Raw genomic sequence first — 26,550 nt, forward strand, 5'->3', positions numbered from 1 at the left:
GGCTGGTCTGCCTAAAGGTAGCCGTGAATGTTAAGAGGTCTTCTGGACCTTGTACCAAAATAGGTTTATCCAAGGTGGCCTTGGAATGCTGTATCTTATCAGAGAACACAGCACAATGAATATCCATTGCACCTAAAAGGAAAACTGTCACTTGAGTCAAGAAGACTGAAGATAGAAGAACTCGGACGTAGAAGAAGCTGGTACAAAAATTCCAATGGTGGAAGGGAAGAGTGGGTTTCAACAGAGGAGCCCGAAGTGAGGGGATTAAGTACCAGTGGCCTGACACATAGACACGAGCCTTGTCCTGCAAGGAGAAAGCCAAGCCTTCTGGAGAAGACGTCTGGAACAAGAGAGGAACCCCCAGGCACTAGAAGGTGCAGAGAAAGTAGCTAACCAGCCCTGGGAGGAAGCAGATACTTGTGGTGGTTGATGGCTCTGCCCAGGGCCGTGTGGAGGTTTCTGGAATTGCCAGGATGTGTCTGGGAGGTGGCCGAGAGCCCCAAGAGGCATAGTGACATCCACCGACCACCTCCTCCTCCTGCCAATCAATTCATGAGTAGTCCGTGGGGTCGTGGCCAAGGCCGGGGGTCATGGGCTGGAAGCAGAAGGTGTTTTTAGCTTCTTTCTTGCAGTTCTTACTCTTTGGCAGAAAAAAGGATGATGTCAACGATCATGATTATTAGAATAAGGCTCAAAACAACACAGGGTGGATTTTGAGCTGAAGGTCAAGAAGATGAGAAAGAATGTTTTATCCCGGAAGATTTGAAAGTAACCGAGTGGAGAAGGAGAAGAAAGCGTAGTTCAATCCACCAGACACCCTCTGGCAAATGATACAGCATCAAAGGAGGAATAAAAACAAGGAGGTGACTACCCAGGAGAAAAGAGTCGGGACAGGGCTTGGAAATGCGGCTTCTGATCTCAGACGCCGACGTGCGGACAGGCAGGACGTGGATTATTAGCAGAGTGTGCTGGAGAATGCAACCCTGGGCGTTACAAACAACCACAGAGCGATCCTGGCACTTGGGAGGATGGAAATGCACACTGAAATGCAAATACAACTAGGAAGGGTGTACCACGGACAAAATACAGAAACTTAGGGGTACGTCACAAACAGAAATGCAGGCTGGGGAATCTGAGAGGCCTGGGATGCAGGCATGAATGGAGAGTACTGACTGGTTAAGGGCACAGACGGGAAGAGGCAAGGAATGAAATTGTCAGGGGAATTTATCACGGGTCTCCCTGCCCAGTGGAGGAAGGGGACGGTGCTGTCCGGATGCAGAGAACGAACGCAGTGTAAGGAGGGTTTATAAGTCACGCTGGAAGATCGTTCACGAGGGACCATTTATCAAGGTGTGGGCTGGGCTACAGGAGCTTGCAGAGGTTGCTCATACTCCCAGCATCTAGCAAGAGTGTGGAGCTGCTCCCTCTGCGTCGGGAGGGCCAAGGGATGGGACAGCGTGGTCGGAGTCCAGACAGGGCTGGAACCTCAGAAGAAGAGCCCAATAGAAGCTGCGTACACAGAACGCAGCAGCTGCCAGGATCCTTGTCTGATCATTCTCTGTGCCTGGCACTGGGTGAAGCCAAGGGGAGGTCAGAGGGAAGAAAATCTGTGTTGTAGTCTTGGAGGTCAGCCTCCCCGAGAAGGGCAGACGATGGGTTTGTGTGGCGGGTCAAGGCAGCAGCCAGAGAACAACCAGCAGCACAGGGAACTCGTGTTTGTGGAGTAGGACCTGGTCGCCCAGTACTGTGCGGGGCAATTTACAAATGTGACTCCTGCCGTCCCCGAATGTGTGGGCGCAGTGGAAACACCCTGGAGCTTTCTGACAATGGCACTTTCAGACCTACTGAATCAGAATCACCGGGTAATGGTGCCCAGGAACCTGTACTTTTAAAAAGCCTCTCTCTGGGGCGCCTGGGTGGTTAATTCTGTTAAGCATCCGACTCCGGCTCAGGTCACAATCTCGTGGACTGTGAGTTCGAGCCTCGCGTCGGGCTCTGTGCTGACAGCTCAGAGCCTGGAGCCTGCTTCGGATTCTGTGTCTCCTTCTCTCTCTGCCCCTCCCCTGCTTGCGCTCTGACTCTCTCTCAAAAATAAACATTAAGAAAAATTAAAATAAATGAAAACAAAAAGCCTCTCTCTGGGTCATTCTGATGCATGGCTAGAGTTTGGAGTCATTTATTTGGCTGAATTATTACAACATCCTGGTGAGGTACGGATTTTTATTTTCATCGTGAAGGTCCAGAAACTCAGGCCATTGACACGGCCGCTCTGAGCTGGGGCTGGGCTTTGACCTCACCTGTGTTACCTTGAAGCTCCAGGTCATTTTCCTGTAGCATATCACCTCCACATATTCTCTGCAGAACACCTAATGAGATTGGGTTTCAATTTTCTAGACACGTGCTGAACATCTCTTAGGTTCAGATGCAGGCTTTCTGACAAGTGTGTGACTTGGCTGACTGACGAGGAGTTTGGTCAAGTACAAGAGAGGGGACTCCGGCCAAGAATGAATGTAGTGACTATGTATATGTAGAACAAGGGTCTGGATGGGCTGCGCACGAGGTTTAGGCAGGGCATGTCAGAAGCGTTCTTGGAAAAAGTGGGCAGATCTGCCCCAGAGACAGTCATATTCCTGCCTCTGAAACCCCAAGCAATCCCTGTGGGAAGGGACTGAGGGAGCCCACAGGGACCAGGGTGCTTGTACGGGATTAGGGATGCTCGCTGGGGAGCCCCACTTGGGGGTCCAACACCCTAAGTCAGGGGTCAGCAGATCACCAAGGACAAGCCTAAGAAGGGTGAACTTGATCTAAAGAAGTGTTCGTTGTTAGAGGCCAAAGACCAGGAGGCATGACGGTGACCAGAAGGGCTTTTCTGCAGACAAAATGACACTAAATGCTTAAAAATTTAGAGGCAGCTCAGAGAAGGACCAGTTCCACTGCATTAGTTAATAGAAGGGAGACGTAGCACATAGGGAAAGCCTCTTTTGCTCTGTCTGCTCCATGGAGGAGAACGTTCTTGGGGTGAGAGGGAGAAGGGAGGCTGGAGAAAGAAGAAAGTTCTGGAAGACGGCACCTACCTGCATAAGAGAGTTTGTGCTTCCTGGGGGCTGGGTGGTTACATTCTGGGACAAGAGAGCATGCCAAGGCACTGGGGCCCACTGGGCAATCTGTGGGGCACGGTGGAGGAGCAGATGGGTGCCAGAAGAGGGGACGTGGGCACGAGGCAGGCTACCTTCCAAAGAGGGGAAGGAAGTGAGCTGCTGAGCTGGTGGCACACACAGAGTGAGATGCTGGAATTGTTTGGCGAAGGGGTTCTTTGTGTCCATCCAGAGGAGAAGCAACGGTCATTAGGAACCAAGTAACGTGGAAGACAAAGCAGCCAGTGGAACTGGTTGAACTACATGAACAGACCTCGATGACACTGGCATGGCCAGACTGAGATGGTCGGGAGGGTGTCGCAGGAGATACCAGTAAGGGGACTTGGGATATTTTCTTTTTCCTGCTAAACAGAAAACCAAGAGAGTCATCTGTCTTCAAATCCTGGAAGGGATAGCATTTGACCAAAGGTTTTAGGGGTGGGAAGAGGGCCACCGGACTCAGGAAGGTCTGTGTTGGTGCAAGAAATGTGAGAATTCTGACAGTCGTGGCTGGGTCAAGGCAGAATGGTGCTTCCTTGGGGCTAGTGAGTTCCCACTGCTGGGACTGTCCAAGCACAGATGGAATGACGGCTTGCAGGGACCCGCTCTGTTAAGAACACAAAGTACAGCCATATGTAAATTAACAAGGAGTAGAGGAAAGTGCCTTTTGGGTGTGATTTCAGTGCTTAAAACAGAGAATGAGAATCAACACGCTAACAAATGTTTACTACAAGTCTCATTTGTATGATGCTCGCTGTGGGGGATGCAGGCTCATAGCACAGGGCTGCAGGGGGATTGCAGGGGTCCCCCAGGGGGTCAAGAGAGCCCTCAGAGGGACAACTTCCCAGCAGGGGAGACGGATCTTAAATATCTTCCCAGTAGAGGATCCAGGTACTAAAGAAGCAGTCAGAAGCTGACCAAATGTTCCAAGGTGTTTAGGATGCTCTATGAGTAGACAAAGGAGCACACTATAAAATGGGTGGTCAGGGAAGGCTTCCTGGAGGAAGTGACATTTAAGCTGTGATTTGAAGGACCAGTTTTCTATGTACGCAGCCTTAAATTAACTATCTTAAATTATGGTTGTTCCTTTCATACACCCAAAATCTAATGTGGAGGCAACAAATACGAGAAAAGCCCAGACCAACATGCTTTTTTACAGCAGTGGATACAGTTACTGCCAGCTGCCAACGCAGATCTTCTGTCCAGGCCTTTCGCACTGAAAGAGGTGGACGGTCTGGAGGGCCCTCCTGGAAATCTGAGGTCATGGAGTCCGGGTTTCTCCCCAGTGACTCTCCTGGGACGCATCTATCTCAAACTGGGTTCACCGCGCTCCAGGGCTGCGTGAACATCTCAGCCACCCACCAGGCTGGTCCTGTGTGTGGCTGAAAGAGAGTGTGACAGATGGATGGAAACTGACTGCAGCCACATCAGAGAGAAGGAGCTCTCCTACCTGCGTGATGTAGAGCCCGATCAGTTTGTAATTTGGAAATGCCGTGGAGAGGATTCTTAGATTTGGGTCGCAGGTAAATTAAGTGCCATCAGTGTTTACTGAGTGCTCCCAACATGACAGGCACCATGCTAGATGTTGGGACCTAGGGGCACACGATTCCAGAGTTCCTGCCTTCAGGGAACTTATGGGGAGCGCTGGGGGGGGGCGCACACTGAGGACTCTTAAATGGGCGACACCGACGGTTTTGGAGGCATTCGATCCATAAGCACTGGGTGCACGCTAGAGTAAGAGTGAAAGCTGCTATTTAATAGAGGTTTGCCATCTGCCAGACACAGGGGAAAGTGTTTTAAAGCAGCTCCCGTCTTTAAAGAGTATTCACCAAATACGCATTGGGTGCCCACAGCATGCTGGGTGCTGTGCTGGGTGTTGGGGAAACGGGTTGGGGGAAACTCATTCTGGTGGCACGGGGACTTCCGGCCCAGGGAAGATGGCACACCCACCAGCAAGTCACACTTGCAATGGCCCTCATCCCACGGAAGGTGGCATTTGTGGTAGCCGGGCTTAGAACTTCTCGGTGGGCAAAACGCAACCCACGACCGCGTCATAAAAGTGTCGGTCCTCCCTAAGGTCATTAACAAATCTGATGCAATCCCAGCAGCAATGCCAAGAATATTTTTATGGAGCTAGACAGGTTGACGTGGATGGCTCCGTGTGTAGAAAGCTAATAAGACACGGAAAGGAAAAGTCGTAAGGGTGAACCAGGGCCACCAGAAGGGGAACCACAAAGCCTGCCTGACTACCGCAGTCTAGTGCCGAGGCAGAGATGGACAAAACGGTGGCATTGACTAGAAAGTCCAGAAAGAGACACAGGTGCACGTGGAAAGCCAGGGGGCGATAAAAGTGACATCTGGAACCAGTGGGGAAAGGTGGGCTTTTTAGTAAATCATGTTGGGGCAGGAGGATTCCCATCTGGGAAAAGGTCAAAGTAGAGCCACATCTCCCAGCATATCCAGGAATCAACTCCAAATGGATTAGAGATCTCAATTTTAAAGAGCAAGAGAAAGAAACCATACACGTAGGAAGCAGGGGAGATCGTTTTATAGCCCGGCTGTAGAGAACAGGTTTTCTAACTTGACTCGACATCCAGATGCGATAAAAGGAAATGTTGATAAACGTGGGAACAGAAAACACAAACAAACTGCCCACCACAGCCCAGCCGGGAAAGAAAGGAGATGATGCTCTAGGAGCACGCGAGCGGGAGGCCAGAAATGCGTCCTTGCAGAGGTGACGTGAGGAGTGGGGTCTAAGGAGCAGGTGGGGGTAAGCATGGGAACCGTGTGGTCCAGGGAAGGGGGGCGGTTCTCCAGCCGGAGGACAGCCTGTGACCTTTGAAGGACTCGTCACAGGGAGAGGTTGTGGAGTCCCATGTCACAGAGGGGAATGCTGAGGGCAGGGGACCAGTGAAGGCACACGGCCAGGTAGAGACAGGGCCAGCGGCAGAGCCAGGACAGGTTGTGCAACCACTGGACCATCACCGGCACCTGGACACCGGCACCGAGGCACTGACCCTGCTGTCCTGGGAGCCCGCCTGGGGACCCATGCCAAGAGCACAGAAGCCTGGGGTCCCGCAGTCAGTGCTCAGCCAGAGGCTGGCGGGGCCATCCCTCCCCCGCCCAGGACTCTGTGGACTGTCCCCATGATGTGCGCGTGCGTTTCTCTGGAGAGCTCACTGTTACCATCAGTTTCGGGGCCACTCTCTGCTAGGCACATGCTGGCTTCACTAAGGAGTGTTTCCTTTCCTTCAAGACGGGCATGGCGGACCTTGGGATCCCTGGGCTCCTTCCTGACCTAGGTCTTTAGAACAAAGGCAGGGCCTCCTTGCTTCCCTTTGGCCCTGGAAACCCGTTTCTCCCAGTTCCTGAAAGAGCCCTGTTTGGGCCTGCACCGTCTCCAGCCTGCTCGCCGTCACTGTGTCCCCGCCTCCAGCCTGCGCTGGCTGTCCTATCCGCTGCTGACAGTGCCCCAGGCAGCCATGGAGGGCCTCTTCCGAAGCCCCCCTGGGCCCCGTGCACGCATGGCTCACTGCCAGGTCTCTGTTGGGACTCTGGGTCACAAGCTGCTCTAGCGTGCGTTCCCAACCCAGCTGCGCACTGCAAGTCTCAAGTGCTGTTTCTAAAACCCCCGTTCTTGGGAGTTCTTAGCGTTCAGGCATTGCTTCGGGGACACTCCACCCTCGGCCGTCCTTTCCAGCTCCTGCCACCCTCTCGTCCTGCCCCTTGCTCACTCGTCCTGAAGCATTCCTCACTCGCGACCTGCCTCCAGCTGCCCCGAGCTTTGGTTGTCACCAGGGTCTCAGCTCAAAAGATACTGTGCAGGTCACGGACAGTGTCACCTAAAGTCTGGTGGCCGGAAAGGAAACAATAAGGCTATGCGTGGTCTGCGAGGAACTTGTTAACCCTACACATGCTGGCGAGGCTCTGATTCCTCTTATGAGAGGCAGGAAAAGTTCCCGCCAGAGGCCACAGTGAGGTGTTCTCCCCTCGGCCTGATGGATCGTAAAGTTCCAAGTGACCCTGGCATTCGTGATCCCTTTAAGGGGATAAACGGACACACCTGTCACGGTCCTGACATTGGGTCTGTTTTACTCATGGCCCCTCTGCCGACCTGGCCCAACGCGGGCTTGTCCCTGCGGTCCTTCCAGGACGTCCCCTGCGGGGTCAGTGCCCGTCTCCGCCAGGAGCAGCTCTCCTGCCTCTGCACAGACTCGGCACAGCTGGAGCCCAGGCTCTGGACGGAGTCCCCATAGCGAGCAGCCACAGGGAAAATGGCACGTGAGGACAGCAAGGGGGGGGGGCAGGAAAGAGGACATCAGTGGCCAGTGGCCAGGTGCTGTCCACAGCTGCCCCCTTGCCGGCTGGTGGCAAGAACGCCAGGATGGCGGGCAGGGAGCAAGCCCGGGGCCCGGAGAGAAAGGAGGGGGCCCTGAGGCAGAGACGGGCCCCTGCACACAGACCGCACCCCAGAAAGGAAATGTGGAGTCCTTTGTGCAAGAAGAGAGACAAACCGGTAAAAGGAGCCCCCTCGGAGTTTCCGTGGAGTTCAGGTTTATTCTCACAGGTGATCGTGAGTAACAAAGGAGAGCAGTAACAGGGCCTTTTGAAGTGGAAGTAAAGCTGGAGGGAATAAAGAGCTTACCTGATTTATTTTTGCACTCAATATCGTAGCCCGTGATGGGGCTGTTGCCGTCAAACCCCATGGTCCACCTGAGGGTGATTGTGCGAGCTTTCACGTCTTTGATCTCAATTTCGGGAGGGTCTGGGGGCTCTGCGCAATCGACAGGAAAACCCGGGCTTAGTTCAAACATGGCTCAGACAGAGGACGCGGGTGGAAATGCTGAGTACGGCTCCCGAAAAGCCCTGTCAGCCTTTGACAGCAGCTGAAACTTTTACCTGGAAGCATTTTTTTTTTTTCCTATTCGCATAGCAGGGACGAGAAATTCCACTTTTCCCCAAATGCCAATGTTTACAGCAGGGCTCTGTAAGCAGGCTTTTATCGCGGGGCTGGGCCACCACACGAGGATGTCACTCTTCTGGTTTGGAATCTCGAACTCAAAAGAATGTCTGGGCTTCAAATGTTAAACTTCCCTTGTCATTTGCACCGTTTGGCGTAAGGATTCCTAAAGGTGGGCTAACCAGGCACACTGTTACACGTGGTGCACTCCGTGGGCCCGCAGGGTCACCTGCCCCAATTCCTTTAAGGATTTGCTCCCTGTGTTTTGGGGGCTGCACCTTGACATCCTCATGGGCACTGCAAGAAACTGTTTTGACACCAGCTGTGTGCATGTTCAACATTTTCTGGGAATCAGGAGCTGTTACGTAGCAAGCTGAGCCCACACAGGGGTCTGAGCCTGGGCATACACTTAGGGATGGGGGGGGCATGGGACAAGCTGAGGGCAAAATACAGGCTGGCACACCGCCCCCCGCCCCCAGTGGAATATGTGTGATATTCCTCGGACAGTCCTGGCGGCCCAAGAACAAAGGAAAGGGGTTTAAGTGTGTGCCATGGTGATGTGGGGGAACTAAGGCAAATGAAAAATGAAGTTCCCTACTGCCTACAGCCCACTGACAAGTCCTTGAGACCAGCAGAGTGCCTTCCCTCTAGGAGCTCAGCTGCCTCAAGGATGACACTTTGCTGGGGGCAAAAGGGAATCTTGCCTTAATATTGTCCCAACCTCGAGGACCCTGTAAGTCTGTTCCCTTTATCTCAACTCCCCCAAGACATACGCTGGTGACCCTATTCCAAGCTTCTGGCCCCTGATATGGATCTGAAGGGGCTCGTGACTGAGGTTTCATTAAATGGTAATAAATGGTGTTTCCTTAGCAACAGCTAGCCCCTCAAGGTCCTGGAAACCTTGCTTCCAAAATACCTTAGAGACTTACTCTATCCTGGACCCCCTCCCAACCTGAGGGTAGAGAACGAGCTACCCCTCACGACCCCAGTGCAGCTCTTCCTGTCCACAGGTTCTGTCCCCGTGCTTTAATAAAATCACCTTTTTGCACCAAAGACGTCTTCAAGGATTCTTTCTTGGCCATCAGCTCCAGACCACCCCACCACCATCCCAAAACCTCCTCACTTACTGTCCTAAAAGCCGTGTTTTCCCCCAATTTGGTCTCCTTCCTACCTTGCACTGTGAGCTGAATTATTCCACGGTCCTCCCCATAAGAATTGATAGCATGACAGGAGAAGAAGCCAGAATCTTCTCTAACAGTTGGCAAAATCTATGTGTAAAGCAGAAAGAAATCCATCTTATCCAGTAGTATGGAGCAAGGACAACTAAAAGGACTTTTGATGATAAAAATCTCTCCATTCCTACCCTTCCGGTCCCCAGCACACCCGCACATGTGCACACACACCCCCGAGAGCAAATTATTTCAGTGCAATTGTAATGGTGTAGATGGATAGGTTCGACGTACGTTATCAGTGTCAGCTGGTGCTCGTTAAACGGGATGTGTAATTTATGTAGGATGCCATGGTCAGGTTGATGTATATTCCATATATATATATATATATATATATATATATATATATATATTTTTTTTTTTTTTTTTTTTTTTTTTTCCTCATGGTGTGTGCTTAGAGTATCCAGAGTGCCTAAAGAAGCAGACCTATAAATCCTGCAGTAAATGCTTGGTCCTACAGGACCCTCATTAGAGTTCTCTCTAGAAGGACTCCAGGATTGGACCTGTGAGTGAATCAATATCAGTGTTTCAAACACAGGGCTTTTTTTTTTTTCTCTGTGTGGGCTATAGCATCATTCACCCCACCCCCCGCCACTAAAAACACCACTCAGTTAACTACCACTAGTACTAAAAAAATCTAAGAGGGGCGCCTGGGTGGCTCAGTCGGTTAAGCGGCCGACTTTGGCTCAGGTCATGATCTTGCGGTCCGTGAGTTCAAGCCCCGTGTCGGGCTTTGTGCTGACAGCTCAGAGCCTGGAGCCTGTTTCGGATTCTGTGTCTCCCTCTCTCTGGCCCTCCCCCCTTCATGCTTTGTCTTTCTCTGTCTCAAAAATAAATAAACGTTAAAAAAATTACAAAAAATAAAATAAAAAAATCTAAGAGACGACAATACTTTTTTTCTAGTTTTTGTGATCCTATGTGAAAGACAGAAGCTTTTCTGTTGGATTTGTCCAAGAAAAGCAAACCACTTTTCCTTAGAAAGCCCATCCAATTTGTTTCTTTTTACAGCATGTTAAAACATGTGCACAGCATAAGATGCCATTTTTCTGGGATTAATTATCATTAAGAGACTCGATTCCTACCTTTTTTTTTTTTTTTTTTTTTGGTTTTTACTACCGTTGGGTTCCCTGTCATGCTCATTGTAATTTTATTCTTAATAACATTTAAAGTAAAGCACTGTTTTTGCAGGCTGCTCAGGAATCTGGCTGTAAGAAGTGGGAAAGAAATGGTAGTCCTGGAAGATTATCTGCTGTTCATCACCCGCATGCCCCCGCTTAGGTCAAAGGACAGGATTATTCTCCTGACAAAGTTAGATGCTGATCCGCTGTGTTTGACGCGTTTTACCTGCAGCGTTGAGATCACTTCCTCTCCCACCTCCTTGGTGGACACAAGGTAACGGGCCATCTCGGGGTTAATGATACGGTCCTCCTTCTCCCAGCGGACGATGATGGGCTTCTCGCCATGGGCTGCACAGCTCATTTCCTTCTTTTGACCCTGAGTGGCTAGGGTCGTATTTGGATAGGACGTTATCATCGCAGGAACTGAAAATCCAAGAAGGACACGACTTATTTGGCAAAGCAGGATTCTTGACTTCCCACCTCAACACTCAGCTAAATCTGGCTTAAAGGGGTGTTTCCTTGAGGGGCGTCTGGGGGGGCTCAGTCGGTTAAGTGTCCAACTCTTGGTTTTGGCTCAGCTCACGATCTCACGGTTTTGTCAGTTCAAGCCCTGCGTCAGGCTCTGCACTGACAGTGTGGAGCCTCCTCGGGATTTTCTCTCTCTCTCTCTCTCTGCCCCTCCCCACCCACATTGTGCTTTCTTTCTCTCAAAATAAATAAATAAACATTTTTAAAAAAGAGGTGTTTCTTTGAAATAAAACGTATTCAAGAAACCGCTGAGCACGAATCATGAACAGGAAAGGGACAGGGTGGCACAAAAGTGAAACCTGACGAAATGAGCCCTAAGCTCATTCATTCAGAAGTTGCCATGGGATTTCATATTCAGGGGGCACTGCTCTCTTCCCGGCCCACCGAGGGCACACGTCGGTCACGGAATATAGCCTGTGTCCCCGAGGACACATAGGAAAACAATTTTACTTGCTGAACAGATGGGAGAGGGGGCTTCCAGTAGCAAATGACAGTTTCTAACTCTGATTTTCAACTGTGGAACTCTGAAACCTTATCGAGCAACTTAGGCTGGGACCCTGATCGCTGCTGACCCATCCTCGAAGTGACTTCTAGATACACCCACCGTCGTTACAAACTGTCACCGTCACCTGGAGACCCCAGACCCACCCTTCTCCCGTAACATATGGCATCTCATCCCCAGCACACCAAGAAAACAGAAACCTCTCTTTGTGCAACTTCTCAAGTTCCCTGTCTCCCACCTCAAAATTCATCTAAAGACCTCCATTCTTGGCCATGTGCTGGGTGACGTAGGACTCTGCTCCCACCCCATGCACCACTTAGAGATGCAGGGCGGCACAAAGCAAGCATCCTTTTAAATGCGCACGCAGCTTCTAAGAAAGCGAGAGAAATCCCAGGAGCCGGAAGCAGAAGTGGCTGTTGAAAGGCCAGAGGTATTATGATGTTGGAGGCAGGGAGTTGAAAGTGGGACCTTCAAACCAGGCTGCTCAAAGGGCCCTACCTTCAGAACGAGGACCTGCAACAAGGACAACCGGACCCACACGGGGGGAAGGGAAAAGCAAACAGCCTTGGCTTGTGTTATGGACGAAGAGAAAAAAAGAAGCCTCCCCGGAAAACCCACAGCTGGTCTGCCTCTATGTGGGTTTGGGGTTAAATTCACGCTAAAGGGGCAATACGCTGGTGTTCCTACTTGGGCCGTGGGCCCGAAGATCCTAGCGAAAGAGACACGAACACACCCCAGTGGGAGGCACACTCCATCCATGCCCATCGGATCTCTCCTGGCCCGTGCTGGGTCCCGTCTTCCCCACAGCGTACCAGAGTGGGTTGAGACATACCACAACGAGTAAGAAACCTACCGGCTCCGTAGCCTGGACGCCCGCAGGAGAACCCACACTTTGAAGTTTCTCTACAGTCAGCGGCTGTGTGGCAGAGATTAGGAGGCGTGGAGTGGACAGACTAACTGAAGGGAAGAAACACCGTGGGCCCCGCATTTTATCCTCGGTGGTGGTGAGATCCCCCTTCCAGCACAACTGAGGGAAAGCCAGACTGGCGCATGGGCCCCAGCCTTCGGTCCCGATCACTCGCTTCCTCTAGCCGCTTCGAGAAAAAAATTTAATCTTTACCAACAGCTTTTTTGAGGTCTTATTTACATGCCATAATATTTACCTGTTTTAAGTGCACAGGGGAAAGGGTTTGTCCATTGTAGTAGTTTTCTAGGAGAGCTGAAACAAATCACCACGAGCTGGGTGGCTTCCAACAACAGAAATCTGTTCTCTCACAGTTCTGGAGGCCAGTCCAAAATCAAGGTGAAGGCAGGGCCATGCTCCCTCAGAACTTCTAGGGAAGAATCATCCCCTGCCTCTTTCAGCTTCCGCTGGCCCCCACGATCCTTGGCTTGTGGCCACAACTCTCCCATCTCTGCCCACACTCACGTCATGTTCTTCCTTAAGGGTTTCCCCGGGTCTTTATGTGGATTTCTTATAAGGATACCAGTCATTGGATTTAGGACCCACCCTCACGCAGTATGACTTCATCTTAACTAATTATATCTGCAAAGACCTTATTTCCACACAAATTCACATTCTGAGGTTCACGTAGGCATGAGTTTTTTTTGGGGGGGCTCACACATATATTTGTATTATCCAACACACACACACACACACACACAGACACACACACACACACAATTACAACCCAACAGAAGTACATACAGTTGTATAGTTACCACCACATCAAACTTGGTTTCGTTTTTTTTTTTTTAAAAGGAAAATCATTTTAGTAAGCTTATTTTTGAGAGAGACAGGGAGAGAGAGAGAGAGAGAGAGCAGAGGATGGCAGAGAGAGAGGGAGAAGAGAATCCCAAGCTGACAGCACAGAGCCTGATGTGGGGCTCTATCTCATGAACCGCGAGATCGTGACCTGAGCCCAAATCAAGAGTCAGATGCTTAGCTGACTGAGCAACCCAGGCGCCCCAACCATATCAATTTTTAGAGCATTTACATTATCCCAAAAGGATTCCCCTGTCCATTTATAGTCCTTTCCTACTCCCCATCCCAGGCAAACAGTAATCAATATTCTGTCCTTCTAGATTTGCTTTTCTGGACATTTCCTACAAATGGGATCCCATAGTAGGTATTCTTTTGTGTCTAATTTTTGCCTTTTTTCCCCCACTGAGAATGTTTTCCAGGTTAAGCCATAGTGTAGCATGTATCAGCATTTTCCCTTTTTTAAAAAAATTTTTTATACATTTTAAAAAAATATTTATCTATCTTTGAGAGAGAGAGAGAGAGAGAGTGTGAGACAGGGAGGGGCAGAGAGAGAGGGAGACACAGAATCCAAAGCAAGCTCCAGGCTCTAAGCTGTCAGCACAGAGCCTGATGTGGGGCTCGAACCCACGAACCATGAGATTGTGACCTGAGCCGAAGTCAGACGCTTAACCAACTGAGTCACCCAGGCGTCCTTGTAAGAGCTTCTTCTTTTTTGTTGTTGAATAATACTGCATTGCATGGGATTAACACATTTCATTTATTCATTCACAGTTGACGCACATTGGAACTGTTTCCACTTTTGGGATATTATGAATAATGCTGCTACCAAGATTTGCATGAAGGTTCTCGCTTAGACCTATGGTTTCACTTTTCCCAGGTAGATCTCTACTAGAGAAACCGGTGTGTCACACGGAAATTCTACGTTTCACGTTCTGACGAACTGCCACATTGTCATCCCAAGTAGCTTCACCATTTTTACAATCTCTGTGTCAGAAGATGGAGCACAGAAGAGGAAGTGGGGGGAATGTTTCCCTTGAACCATAAAAGCAGGGTGAAGCTATAGGTGAGCTCCAGCTTGATGCTCACTGGCTGTAGAAAGCTCAGCGCCAACCCAGTGCTGCCACCGCAGAGGTGAGGGTGGTGAGGAAGGTTCCAGGAGAGGCTGACCCATGCCAACTGGGAGAATGAGGCAAACACAGGGGATGGAGCCCCTCCTTCTCTGAGATCAGGGCCTGCGAGCAGCATGAGAAGGCTCCACTGAGCTATGATCCTGGGACAACAGATGGGGACCTTCTCAATGTATTCCAATTCCTCACCCCACTGAGGGGAAGGGACTACAGCCCTGGGAGTTCACCAGCCCCATTCGCTGGTCCAGATAGTCACCAACTGAGGGGCCCTACCCAGACAGGGGGCTGAATGTGCATGCCATTTGGAGGGGCCAAAGGGAGACACGGTGTCCCTCTCCAAGGGCATCCTCCAAGGGGGAGGCTCTAGGGGGAGCAGGCAGTAGAGTGGACCACTCCCTCTTATTTGATACTCCTGCCTGCAACTTTGCACCATCCTTTGTCAAGGGTTTGAAGGCTACAGAAAACCTCTGCACAGGACAGGAGGCATGGAACTTGGACATCTGGTGTGTAGAAGGGCAGCTGAAAGGGAAAACTCCCACCCTGACCAAGGGGGAAGTGGACAGGTGCACTGAATATTTGCGCCTGGGGTAGCGTGGGGGACATCCGCTTTCTTGCATGGAGCCTTGTGTGTGATCCCACCCTGCCCAGTGCACTGTGATGCAAGCTCATTATAGTGCAGGGGACCACTTTCTGGAACATAGTTATGGGGAGAGGCCAGACCAGCCTGTGAGGCTCTTCCCATATGTCTCCTTATCACTTTCCCTTTAAGCACAGAGTGAGGATTTCGTTTAGAGTGGCACTGTTTCAGAAAACCCCGACCACAGGAAATATATTTAAGGGGAAAAGGAAGCAATCATAAATTGTGTCTAAGAACGCCCAAATAGCCCTAAAATATCTACAAAATGCAAACATGTTAGCAGTAGGAGAAACTGGATGCTCTTTCAAAGTCTCTTCGTGTTCATGGGCAGAACAGATGAGTATAGTTCAATTACTTTCCTGCCTACAGCAGATTAACACCCTCCCTGGAGACAGCAGCTGGCTATTCCCTGGGTAGAACCAGAAAGAAAAGCGGAACTGCCCAAGAGCTGACATGAGAGATGATGGCGGAATGACACAAATCCCGAGATCATGGTGACCAGGCCCACGTGGGCTCGCAAACACGATGTCTCTCTTCCCAGCACCCTGTGCTCAACATGCCCCCATACCAAGAAGACCATTACTCCATCATCATGGGTTTCCAAATGATGACCCTCGACCATTGAGAAAATGTTACACTGGCCTGGTGTGGTTTGCTTAATAAGAGATAGGACTATTTTAAGTATTCGAGAAGATTCCTTTCCAAAATGGTTAATAAAAACATTTTAAGTGTCCAAGAGGGTAGGAGAAATAAGTTGTGTAGACATTTTATTCATGCAAAGGCGTGGGATGAACTCAACATCTCTCTATGAGCATCCCTCGATGTCTTCCCTTGAAAATAGGCCAGGAAGGAAGGGGGTAGCAACCATTTTCCCCCAAGAGATTTGGAGAAAGAATCAGGGGCACCTGTTGAATACTGGAAGTGTCAGTTGAACATCGACCCTTGGCAAATGTCCTCAGCGGTGGGGTGCTGGCTACGTAGGATGTATTCAGGCATGCTCATTAATGCATTAAGTCAGGGTCTTTGCCACTGTGAAAAATTCCTTTCTGTGATCATGGTAAACTCCGTATTTGTGTATGTTATCAAATTACTTAGACATGTGAAATGCAGTTGAGTTTTTAATTAAAAAAATGTTCTACGGATCCAAATTATTTGAGAATCTCCCAAGAGGCTTTCTTTTGCTCCAACAACCACACGATCTTTTAAAGACAGGAACTGGGGGGCGCCTGGGTGGCTCAGTCGGTTAAGCGTCCCACTTCGGCTCAGGTCACGATCTCATGGTCGGTGAGTTCGAGCCCTGCGTCGGGCTCTGGGTTGATGGCTCAGAGCCTGGAGCCTCCTTCCGATTCTGTGTCTCCCTCTCTCTCTGCCCCTCCCCCGTTCATGCTCTGTCTCTCTCTGTCTCAAAAATAAATAAACGTTAAAAAAAAAATAAAAAAAAATACAGACAGGAATTGGTTGTCTATTGTAAGACTCACTGGATAAAACTGAGGGCAAAAAATGTGGATAGAAATAGGAAAAATGATTCAAATATCCGAGATCAAGACAGTCTGTTATGTCTAACCCATAATTGTCAACTTGTTGCTAAAAAAGACACGTAGATAACAACATATTTGCTCTCACTTGGGATGTATGTTGATGTGTGGATTTATCTGGGGGTTAAACAAGGGTCACTTGGCGGCTTTGCATCCACTAGGTCTGTGACAACCATCGTGGACCTCACTGTAACAGATGTTGAGCAATGGGGGCGTCTGGGGTGAGGGAGTGAGCCAAGGTGTACTGGTGGGGACGTGTGTAATGTTGATTGGTGGCTTCTGCATTTTAAATCCAATGCAGGTGGAGACGTCGGCAACAACACCCAGGGCTGCAGGGATTTGGGGCCCTGGATGGTCTTGTTTGGCATCTCAAGCAGACACCAGTGGATTTGTATAGAACCACAGAGGGTGGGACTTAGGAGTTAATGAGTCAGTGCCTGTCCGCTCTTATAGATGCTACACCATCAGGCTCGGTTTATTGTTTTGTGGATTGTCTGGATTTAAAAAAGGGATGGAGAAAAAGTTAATGGCAAAGATTAAATGTCTGAAGCTGTTACATTTTACATAGTGCCAAGTATTGAGAAACCATCCTTCCAGGATGCAAGGTTCAGCAAAGAAGTCTGATGCATCTGATTCAGCAAACAGTTCCCTCGCACCATTGACAAATGAATGACATTCCCCAATACTTCTTCCTGTTTTACTTCCGTCTTCCTTGTTACTGCACATAAAAGCACCAAGAAACCTTTGCCTCGGAACAACACTGTTCAGTAGGAACAGCCATGTGGTAGCTACAGACACAAGGGTTCACAGAAAGGCAGCTAACGTATTTTATGAGAAGGAGTTGGCTCAATGGAATTGATGAGGCTGATATGGCCTATTTTATTATTATTTGTACATTTTGTTTTGGAGATCTGGTGGTTAAACGTTTCCTAGTGTACTGTTGGATGTATGCAGAAACATTTGCAGACCAGAAAAAATAATACCAGCTGTCAAAATGGGCAGGTGGCTGTTGGGGGAAATTCTTCCATGTGGGGGGGACCTTGTATGAAAGCAACACTTCTAACCCCTCCCCCGAATGGAGGGGCAATGACTAACCTGACTTGAGGGCTGGGGAGGAACTGACAAGCGTGACCCAGTTCCTTCCAGATATCTGTTGGCAGAGGGCACATGTTCCGATCTACAAACTTCCTGTAGTGAAAGAAGACGTGCCTGAGTGAGAGGTGTGTGCATCTCCAGCCTGGGCAGAGACTGGGGTAAGTCTCCCTAATTCTAGAATGTAGCATCTGCAAACACATCTTCCAGAAAGCTAGTATCCAACCACTCTACTTCTGTGTCTATCTCTTGCTTGATTCTGAACTCAGGGGTATTATTTTGGGGGGCCCTCTTAAACTGTGACAGTAGGTATGGACTATTCACCAAGCAGAAATTTCTAGTTACCTCTGGAAGCCCAGGTTCCTCTTTCCCCAGTTTTTAGCAAGAGACATTATTAAAAATATACCCTAATAAAAGAATGTATTTCCAAGTTCTTGTAGTTGGGTGTTGCCAGCTCAAGGCAATGATGCATCCAGGTGTCCTAGGAGTTGAGCTCCCTTTAGGCTTTCTCGGTTTCCTCCTGTGCCAGCCTGACATCAGGGTCTGATACCTGGAGTTCCAGCTCCCATCTTGGACCTTGAGATGACTCTGGAGATGGGAGCCTGGGTCCTTGCTGACACCATGAAGCTGTCATGCCCAAGCTGGCCCGCCTAACTCCAGAAAACATTTATATGAGAAAAAAGCAAACTATTATGTTTATTTATTATTATTTGGGGCTTTTCTATAATAGGAGATTAAGAATTGTTTTGAGCTGACCTTAATCATGGGTCTTGACTCTTTAGTATGATATGGCAGATGTTCTATACTGAAAAAAACAATTTCTTTTTAAAAAATGTTTTAGAGAGAAAGAATGAACGAGTAGGGGAGAGGGGCGGGGGAGACAGAGAGAGAGAGAGAGAGAGAGAGAGAGAGAGAGAGAGAGAGAGAGAATCTTAAGAAGACTGCATGCTCAGCACAGAGACTGATGCAGGGATCAATCCCACGCCCCTGGGATCAAGACTTGAAATGAAATCAAGAGTCTGTCAACCGAGAGATCTACCCAGGTGCCACCCCAAAAAGCAATTTCTATTGGATGGCTTTGCAGAGAAAGATACAATGTGCAGCATATATATTTTCCAAAGTGATCTTCAGTTGCAAACTCATGATTATAGGATGGGTTACCATCAGCCTATATAACAAGGTCGTTGCCCAAGTGTGAATCCTAGGTGTGCCACTTGTTTCCTGAGTGGCCCCAGATAGTCACTTAACTACACTGTGCCTCACTCGGTTTTGTTCTTTGTCCCAGGGAGACAATGATCGTTGAGAGGATTAAAGAGGCCAGCCCGCAGCAGGGTCAGTGCTAGATAAGCAAGGACTGATGGCATCCCCATGTGTCTGATGGCAGGGACTTGTGACGTCTTCAGATGAGGAATGGATGTGGACTTTTGTTTGGGGTCTGTGGTCTGCTCAGGACTTGGGGCACATCTTTTAGTAAAGACATTTTCAGTTTGGGCTCAAATCCATTAACCAAGATTTTTTTTCTCACAAATGCCAAGTTCGAATGCATGGTAATTAAAGATTCCAGGGCCACAAAAGTGACCTTGAAAAAAAAAAAACTGTGAATAAATCTGTTGTAGGTCCAAGAAGAAGAATATACTGACTTCTCCGTTTTCCTCTCCAAGCTGGGGAGTATGAATCAGAAACTGAAACTCACATATAATTTAGCTTTGAGACATGGCCCCCCGGTCCCTCCAGTCAGGAGCCTGATTCCCGCAGACCCCTGAGTGGAGCACAGGATGGAGAAATTTTGGTAGCAGAGCTGGGTTCTAGAAACGAGTCCATATTAGTGCCTCACAGTGTCAGGGGTGTGTAAAGGCTACGACGGAGAGGGCTCCCTGATGGGCAGGAAAAAAGTTTGTAAAATGCCAGACGAGGAAAACAGAGAGAGTTCCTGTGGGGATATGGCATTTTATTCCCCAGATCAGGGCATTTTATCATTTCTCCTTCTCCTTCTTCTCCTTCTTTGGAGAGTGAACCAGTTCTGAAATAAGGGTTTCTGTCTTACCTCACGAGCTGCTATGCAGGGAAGCAAATGCTCGGTGAAGCTTGCTGTTCACCCAGAATGTAATTTCCTATTCCTTAAAAATAAAAACCCATGGAAGAACATGTTACTGCTCCCCATGAAAAACACAGCATCGCTTTGAGAAGTTGTTTTCTGTTCTTTCCTTTTCCTAATAAGGAGAGGTTTAATTGCATTCCACATGGGAGCGATGCCTTGACAAAACCACCCGCCTCTGGCTTGTTAATGGTTTGCCCGTCTTCCTCTTCCAAAGATGCTCTCTTTCTACTCACATTTGCCCTTTGGAAGACTGCCCCACCAAAATAGGTATTTAGCTCTGGTGAATAAACTCTGTATTGAGTCACGAATGTTATGACCAGCTCATGTTTCCCTGGTCCACCCACATATTTTCAGCCTTTTAAAGAAATGGTCAAAAAGATTTTTTTTAAAAAAAGGATCATTACCATGGCTCCTTGCAATGCTAATGTTTGAAGGGATGACCTTTTCACCTGTCACAGTCATGGGTGCTGAGAGATGACAACGTATCAGCAGAGCAGTGCTTTTTGCACGGATTTCTGAAGCGTAACAAACGGATGGGGTAATTTAACAGGGATTGGTACCACGCAGAGGCAGTGGGCAAACCCTGCTAGCAAGGGCAAAGGAAAGCCAGACCAGGAAAGCTTTGTTCAGAGAGTGTGTGCTGTGCGCTTTTCCTGCCAAGTTACCCGCTACAGAAGGTGCCATTTTTACATTGTGATATGTTGGCTTGTAGATTTCCATCATACACCATGATACCATCCAATAGCACCTCCCTGTTCAGGAAATCTGTGCTCTTATGGCACAAGGGGGCATCATCTGACCTACTTGCTTGCAGCATAAAGATGCAGGTGTCCGGTGGGGCCTCTGACACTGGCCGGGAAAAGTTGTGCGCACTGAAGCCCAACTCACACTCGTGGGACGTGAGCTAGGTAGCCTGAAGTGTGAACAGTGGGAGAATTTACACCACAGGCATTGGCAAACCCTAGAAATCAGGACTCTCTTCCTTCCCTCCACCTACAACAGTTTTTCCTCTTTAATACAGACCACAAAACGGCACAGGGGAGTGTGTCACTATACTGATGACTTTAAGGAGTGTTCCCATAATACAGGGGGCACTGAGGAGGCGGTGAGTTCACCTGAGAACAGTAACTAATCTTATTCATAAGAGTAAACCCTACCGATGTGAACAGCTCATCACTGTGTGTTGACATGTAATTCAGCAAAGAGTCCACACATACGTTGCTTTTTCAACTTAGGGATATAGAGGAGGGGACGGTTCTATTAATAAGCTGGTGATATTCAAGACGAGTTCTAAACATTACTCTCCTTTTTTAACGGCACAAAACCAATTCTAATACATTTTTGTCTTTTTTCCTCCCTCCCCAGCTCTGCTGAAACTAGCACTGAAAAAGGAACAAAATGAAATACCGAGAAGCCTAGATAATCTCTAACTAGACAACTTGCCTGTCATGGTCGTCTGGTTCAATCCCTTCATTTTACAGAGAAGGAGAGACGAGCCCAGAATAGAGAAGTGGGTGTCAAAGTTTCAGGAGAGGAGTCAACCAGGATCTGACTTAAACGAGGTCTACTCTAGCCCCATCATTACCATCATCAATACTCATCCCAACATAGAAAGTGGCCGATCTTTCTGGGTGCCCAGGACTCCCTCTGTTGGAGCAGACAAGCCCTGTCTCCTGGGGGTCCCCCTCAGTGCCTCCACTCTGTCAGAACAGAGGTGGCAGAAGAGGGTATGGTCCAAGGATGAAGCAACAAAGCCCAAACTGGAAAACAGAGTCAGGGACACAAGGGTTCATGCTTGGGAGGATCAGGGAGGCAGATGTTCTGAGACGTGAACACGTATTTTAAACCTGCTTCTTCAAGTACATTTTTTTTAACATCCCCCACCTCCCCCTACCCCCACCTCAACATTTGTCTGGGAAAAAAAATCAAACATACAGAAAGTTGAACAGCCATATACCCACTGCCTGGATTCCACAATGAATATTTCATGCGCAGACTTGAATCTAAATTTATTTCAGTGTTCTCTCATCAGCCAATCAAACTTTACTGAATACAGAATTTTCATTATTTTATTTTAAAATAGACCTGGCGAAAACATGACTCAGTGAGCATCTGGAAGATGGCGAAGGCACTAAGATGGCACCCTTCTTCCTGAAATCTGCTGCCCTGGGGGGAGACGGACGGCACGTGCCTCACTCTGGACTCTGCAGATGTGACTTGAGGTCTGGTGCCACTCTCACATGTGTCATATCGGAGGAAGAGGTGTGAAGGGGACTCGGAGCAAGGCACCTGGGCTCCAGCCTCATACTGTCCAGGACATGCTATGAGTGGGCAAGACCACTGACTGTCCTGAGCCTCTTTTTTCTCGTGTGACTCCTAGGAGGGCTGCCTGGGACCGGATGCTGTCAACCTGGGCAGCACCTCAGAAGCTGGAGTCAATCTGAGTAGTTTTTAAAATAGACTAGTGCCCAGGCCCTACCCCAGGCGAACGGAGTCAGAGTCTCTGGGGGCAGGGCCCCGGAATGGGTTTATGTGAAGCTCTCCAAGGGATTTCACATACAGCCTGCGTTGCAACAACTCTACAGGGTGATCAGGGGTCTGTGACAGCCCTAATTCTCCTCCACTGTCCCTGTCCCTTTCCTTTCCATTTTGTCCCCTTATCCCCCTCCCCTCCTTCCTTATTTTTCTACCCTTCTTCTCTTTCTCTCACAATTCCATCATCATCACCATCATCATTGCTAACTTGCATGAGTGCTGACTTACATCTAGAACTTTTTCACATGCCCTGCGTGTATTTAACCCATATAGCAACCTGACGGGATAGACATTCTGGTCATAGAAATGGCCCAAGACCTATTTATAAGTTCCACTGTAAGTAGATTCTAAATTATGCTCTAAAGATGTGTGAGAGATGCAGAAATAACGTTTTTAGCACATTCATTGGATTTAAATTTATATTAACAGATGTCCATGCAGATGATCCAAGAGAACCAGACACCAAATACCTATTTTGAAGTGGGGAAAAATAAAGAATAGAGCCCAAGCGAATGCAAGGATTCATTTAATATCTGGCCTCTTCTCCCCTTTGCCTTTATTTATAAGCAAGGAAACAGAGAACAAGAAGATTTATGACTGGCTAAACTGGAACACGTTCTCTTTGTGCCTCTACTTACCCCTAATCCAAAGGTCTGCTTCATCTAGTAGTCATGTTAATCTCTAACATGAACAGTTTTCCCTCTCCTCCCCTCCCTGCTTTGTCTTTTCTCTCCTGGTTCTTCCTTTCTTCTTCGAGGGCCTGCAGAAGCTAAGCGGGTCTAAGCCAAGCCACATGAAATTCATAATTCGTCCATGCCTCTCACTCTTTCAGTTGCGTGACCATTTTCACAAACATGATCTCACGGCAACACCCATGTTCTCAGTAGAGCAGAGAATTCTTAATTCCATTTACATGAACCGAAATAGGATCAGGGAAGGGACGTAATAAGCCTAGAGCCATGCAACTAGGAGGTAAGTAGAAAATCTAGAAGGAGACCCTATATCTCCTGAATCCAAGTGCAAAGCCTCTTTGGACCAGAGGCTGGCCCACCTCTGACTACAGGGCATGGGGTAGCCAGGGCATCCTTGGAAGCCCCTTGACCCCAGGGCTGGGTCCACTCAGGGGAGACTCCCTATGACATCTTTGATAGCTCCAATTCCTCAGCTGCAAAATAACATGCCTTCTGTAAGCCCACTGCATATTTGAGACTGCTTGGTAGGACTGGCTATGTGATTTGTAGGACCCAGAGCAAAATGGAAATGTGGGGCCCTTGTTCAAAAAGCAGGAAAAAAGGTGCCATTAAAGTTCTTTTGGGGGGGCGTACCTCACTTTATTATTTTTTTAATATGAAATTTATCGTCAAATTGGTTTCCATACAACACCCAGTGCTCATCCCAATAAGTGCCCTCCTCAATACCCATCACTTCCTTCCCCTCCCACCCCCCATCAACCCTCAGTTTATTCTCAGTTTTTAAGAGTCTCTTATGGTTTGGCTCCCTCCCTCTCTAACTTTTTTTCCCCCTAAAATATAAGGCTTTTTCTTTATACTGCGGTCTCTCTCTCTCTCTCTCTCATTCTCCCCCTGCCCCACATATCATGAGGGTGTATATTTTCTGTTTAATGTTATGTTCCCCTGGACTTGGGGCTGGGCAAGTTCCAGCCCTCCCAGGCATGAGGACAAGGCCTGGGAGGTGGCCTGCATATGTGCACACCACACTGGCTGCCAGGGTCCCCTTTCCACCAGAATGACAGCCATACCCAGGTCTTGAGTGGGTGGCCCCAATGGTATTTTGAGTCACGTTCTGAAAGCTCCTAGTGTTGCCACTTAAAGGCAGGGAGAGCAAGGGGATGCTGGGGGGAGCCTGACCTTTCTCTTCCGACACACACATTAAGGTCCCCATGTGGGTAGGACCTCAGGGATTGTTGGGTAGAGAGCCCGGGGCCAGCTCAGGGAGACAGAGAAAGGAGAGACAGGTGGCTGTGGGAAGAGGATGACACCTGGGCTGAGGCTCAAGTGAACTGGGGAGTTCAAGCTCCACTCTTCCATCAGACTTCACTTACAAACACAAATTTAAAGATAAAGTTATTAAGAATTTCAAGATGGCAGCTGAAGAGCATGAAACCCCAAGCACAGGGCTCTTGAGAGCTCAGGGGTTCATGCCACTGCACTGGTCACCTGCCCAGGATGCTGGCCCTGGAAGCTGATAAATACTCAGCTTCCTAGGCAGCCACTCCTGTCACCTAGTCACCTGAAGGGGGCAAAGAAGTTGGGAGGAGGTGGTCTCTTGGGCAAGACTTGGACATGACCAACCACAGTCTTGAAGAGGGAGCAGGGAGCCACTGACCTCCTCTTTCTCTGTTGCCATGTGCGCATACAGGGCAAGCCCTGAGTGGTTAGTCTCCTTTCTAATACAGCAAAACCTATCGACATTATCTTTCATTGTAATTATGGTTCCTGTCGCAGCATCACCTGGGGCCTTCAATGAACCCACAGTCACATTTCCCAAGCACAGCAAACACGTGTTCTCCCCAGCACACCTATCATCAAATTTACCACCTTAACCACTCTTAATTGTATAGGTCAGTGACGTTAGGCACACTCACACGGTCATACAACAATCCCCACCATTCATCTCCAGAACGTTTTCATCTTCCCAAACTGAAAGCGTGTCCCCAGTAAACACTAACTTCTATTGCCTCCCTCCAAGCCCCTGGCACCCATCATTCTACTTCCCATTTTTGTGGATTTGACCTCTTTAGGGGCCTCGTACAAGAGGAATCTTGCAGTATTTGTCCCTCTGTGACTGGCTAATCTGTTAGCATAATGTAATCATGGTTCGTCCATGCTATAGCGCATGTCAGAAAATCCTTCCTCTTATAGCCTGAGTAACATTCTATCGTGTCTATACGCCACATTTTGTCCATCCATCCGTCCATCCATCCATCCATCCATCCATCCATCCATCCATCCACGGACTCTTGTGTTACTTTCACCTTTCGGCCATTGTAAATAATGCTTCTATGATCATTGGTGTACAAAGTATTATTCTTGAAAATGTCTATAGCGTTTTGCTAGAGAAAATGGTTTGCAATCCTGTGTCTGCTTCATTCAAAGGCCGAGTGGCTTTTTCTCCATTTGGGGTCTCTGCCTCTTAGCTTCTTCTCCATTTCCTCATCTGTAAGAACAATGAGACCTCCAGCCTCCTGAGGCTGTGATCAGGATTAATGAGATTATGTTAGTGGAACCCACTGAGTGTGTCGGCAGAAAGGCCCCGCAGAAGCACAAAGTGCCTATTATCACTGCTGCTGAATCAAAAATTCCTCCTGTCCAAATACTTATTGTTCATAAAAGTTTTAGCAAGTAAGGCTACCTACTGGGCAGCTCTAATCCCCATAAAGAAAATGATTTCTCCAGCCAGGAATTAATAAGTTCTTAGCACACACTAAAATATCTTCTTGGCTGGCTTATTATGCTTACATAATGAAGTTACTTTGATTATAACCATTAATCAAATCCATGTTTCCAAGCTACAGTGGGCTTTATTTGATGTTAAACTTTAACAAGAATGGCAACATTTCCTCTTTCTGGAAGCTTTGCCAGGGTCTCCTAACGTGATTAAATGTGTCAGGGTAAAGACAGAAAACATTTAGGATTCATATTCTATTCACTCTGAACTTGTTTCAAGTGACATAGGAAGAAAGTTGATTTATTTTGCATGACAAGTGTGAATATTAACCAAAATTTATGGAAAACAGTATTTCCCTCCAATTCACATAGATATAGGCAGAAATTTCTTCCTTTTTTTTGTATTCCTGTCTGGTCATGCACATAGATGTTATGTTTTACCTAACAAGACTTCCAGGTAATTAGAAAGAAGGAAAATGGTAAGTAAACTTTGATTTCCTGCTGACAGTGATAGTAAAAAATAAGTTTAAAAATATAAGAAAATAGGCTATGTCATCATGAAAAATTGGATGAGGTCTAGAATATTAATTAGAAAAAAAGTCAGCGGTATTGACTGTCCCCCAAGGTGATTCCCAGTGGTCCTCGAATCCTGGTTTGCAAACCATTGTATAGCCTCTCCCACATTTTGCCAGACTCTTTGGTCTGCATGAACTATAGAATCTGGCAGAAGTGGTGGCAAATCACTCAGATTAGACTGCAGCTTTCATCTTGGGCACTGGAGCACCTGTGTGTGTTTGTGTGTGCGTGTGTGTGCGTGTGCGTGCGTGTGTGTGTGTGTGTGTGTGTGTGTCTGATCACTTGTTCCATGGAAGCCTGCCATCAT

General features: G+C 48.3%; 1 protein-coding gene across 2 annotated transcripts in view; it reads right to left on the reverse strand.

The window, feature by feature from the left end:
* DSCAM (DS cell adhesion molecule) overlaps positions 1 to 26,550 on the reverse strand; it is a 701,711-nt gene that overhangs the window by 72,322 nt on the left and 602,839 nt on the right. For both annotated transcript variants that reach the window (XM_058732055.1, XM_058732057.1), the window contains exons 12-14: positions 10,668 to 10,864; positions 9,266 to 9,362; positions 7,780 to 7,908 (exon numbers count right to left, since the gene is read on the reverse strand). In XM_058732055.1, the coding sequence (XP_058588038.1) occupies positions 7,780 to 7,908; positions 9,266 to 9,362; positions 10,668 to 10,864 (423 nt within the window). The remainder of the gene's footprint in view (positions 1 to 7,779; positions 7,909 to 9,265; positions 9,363 to 10,667; positions 10,865 to 26,550) is intronic.

This window comes from Neofelis nebulosa, chromosome 5 (assembly GCF_028018385.1).
Source record: "Neofelis nebulosa isolate mNeoNeb1 chromosome 5, mNeoNeb1.pri, whole genome shotgun sequence".
Classification (NCBI taxonomy): Eukaryota; Metazoa; Chordata; class Mammalia; order Carnivora; family Felidae; genus Neofelis; species Neofelis nebulosa.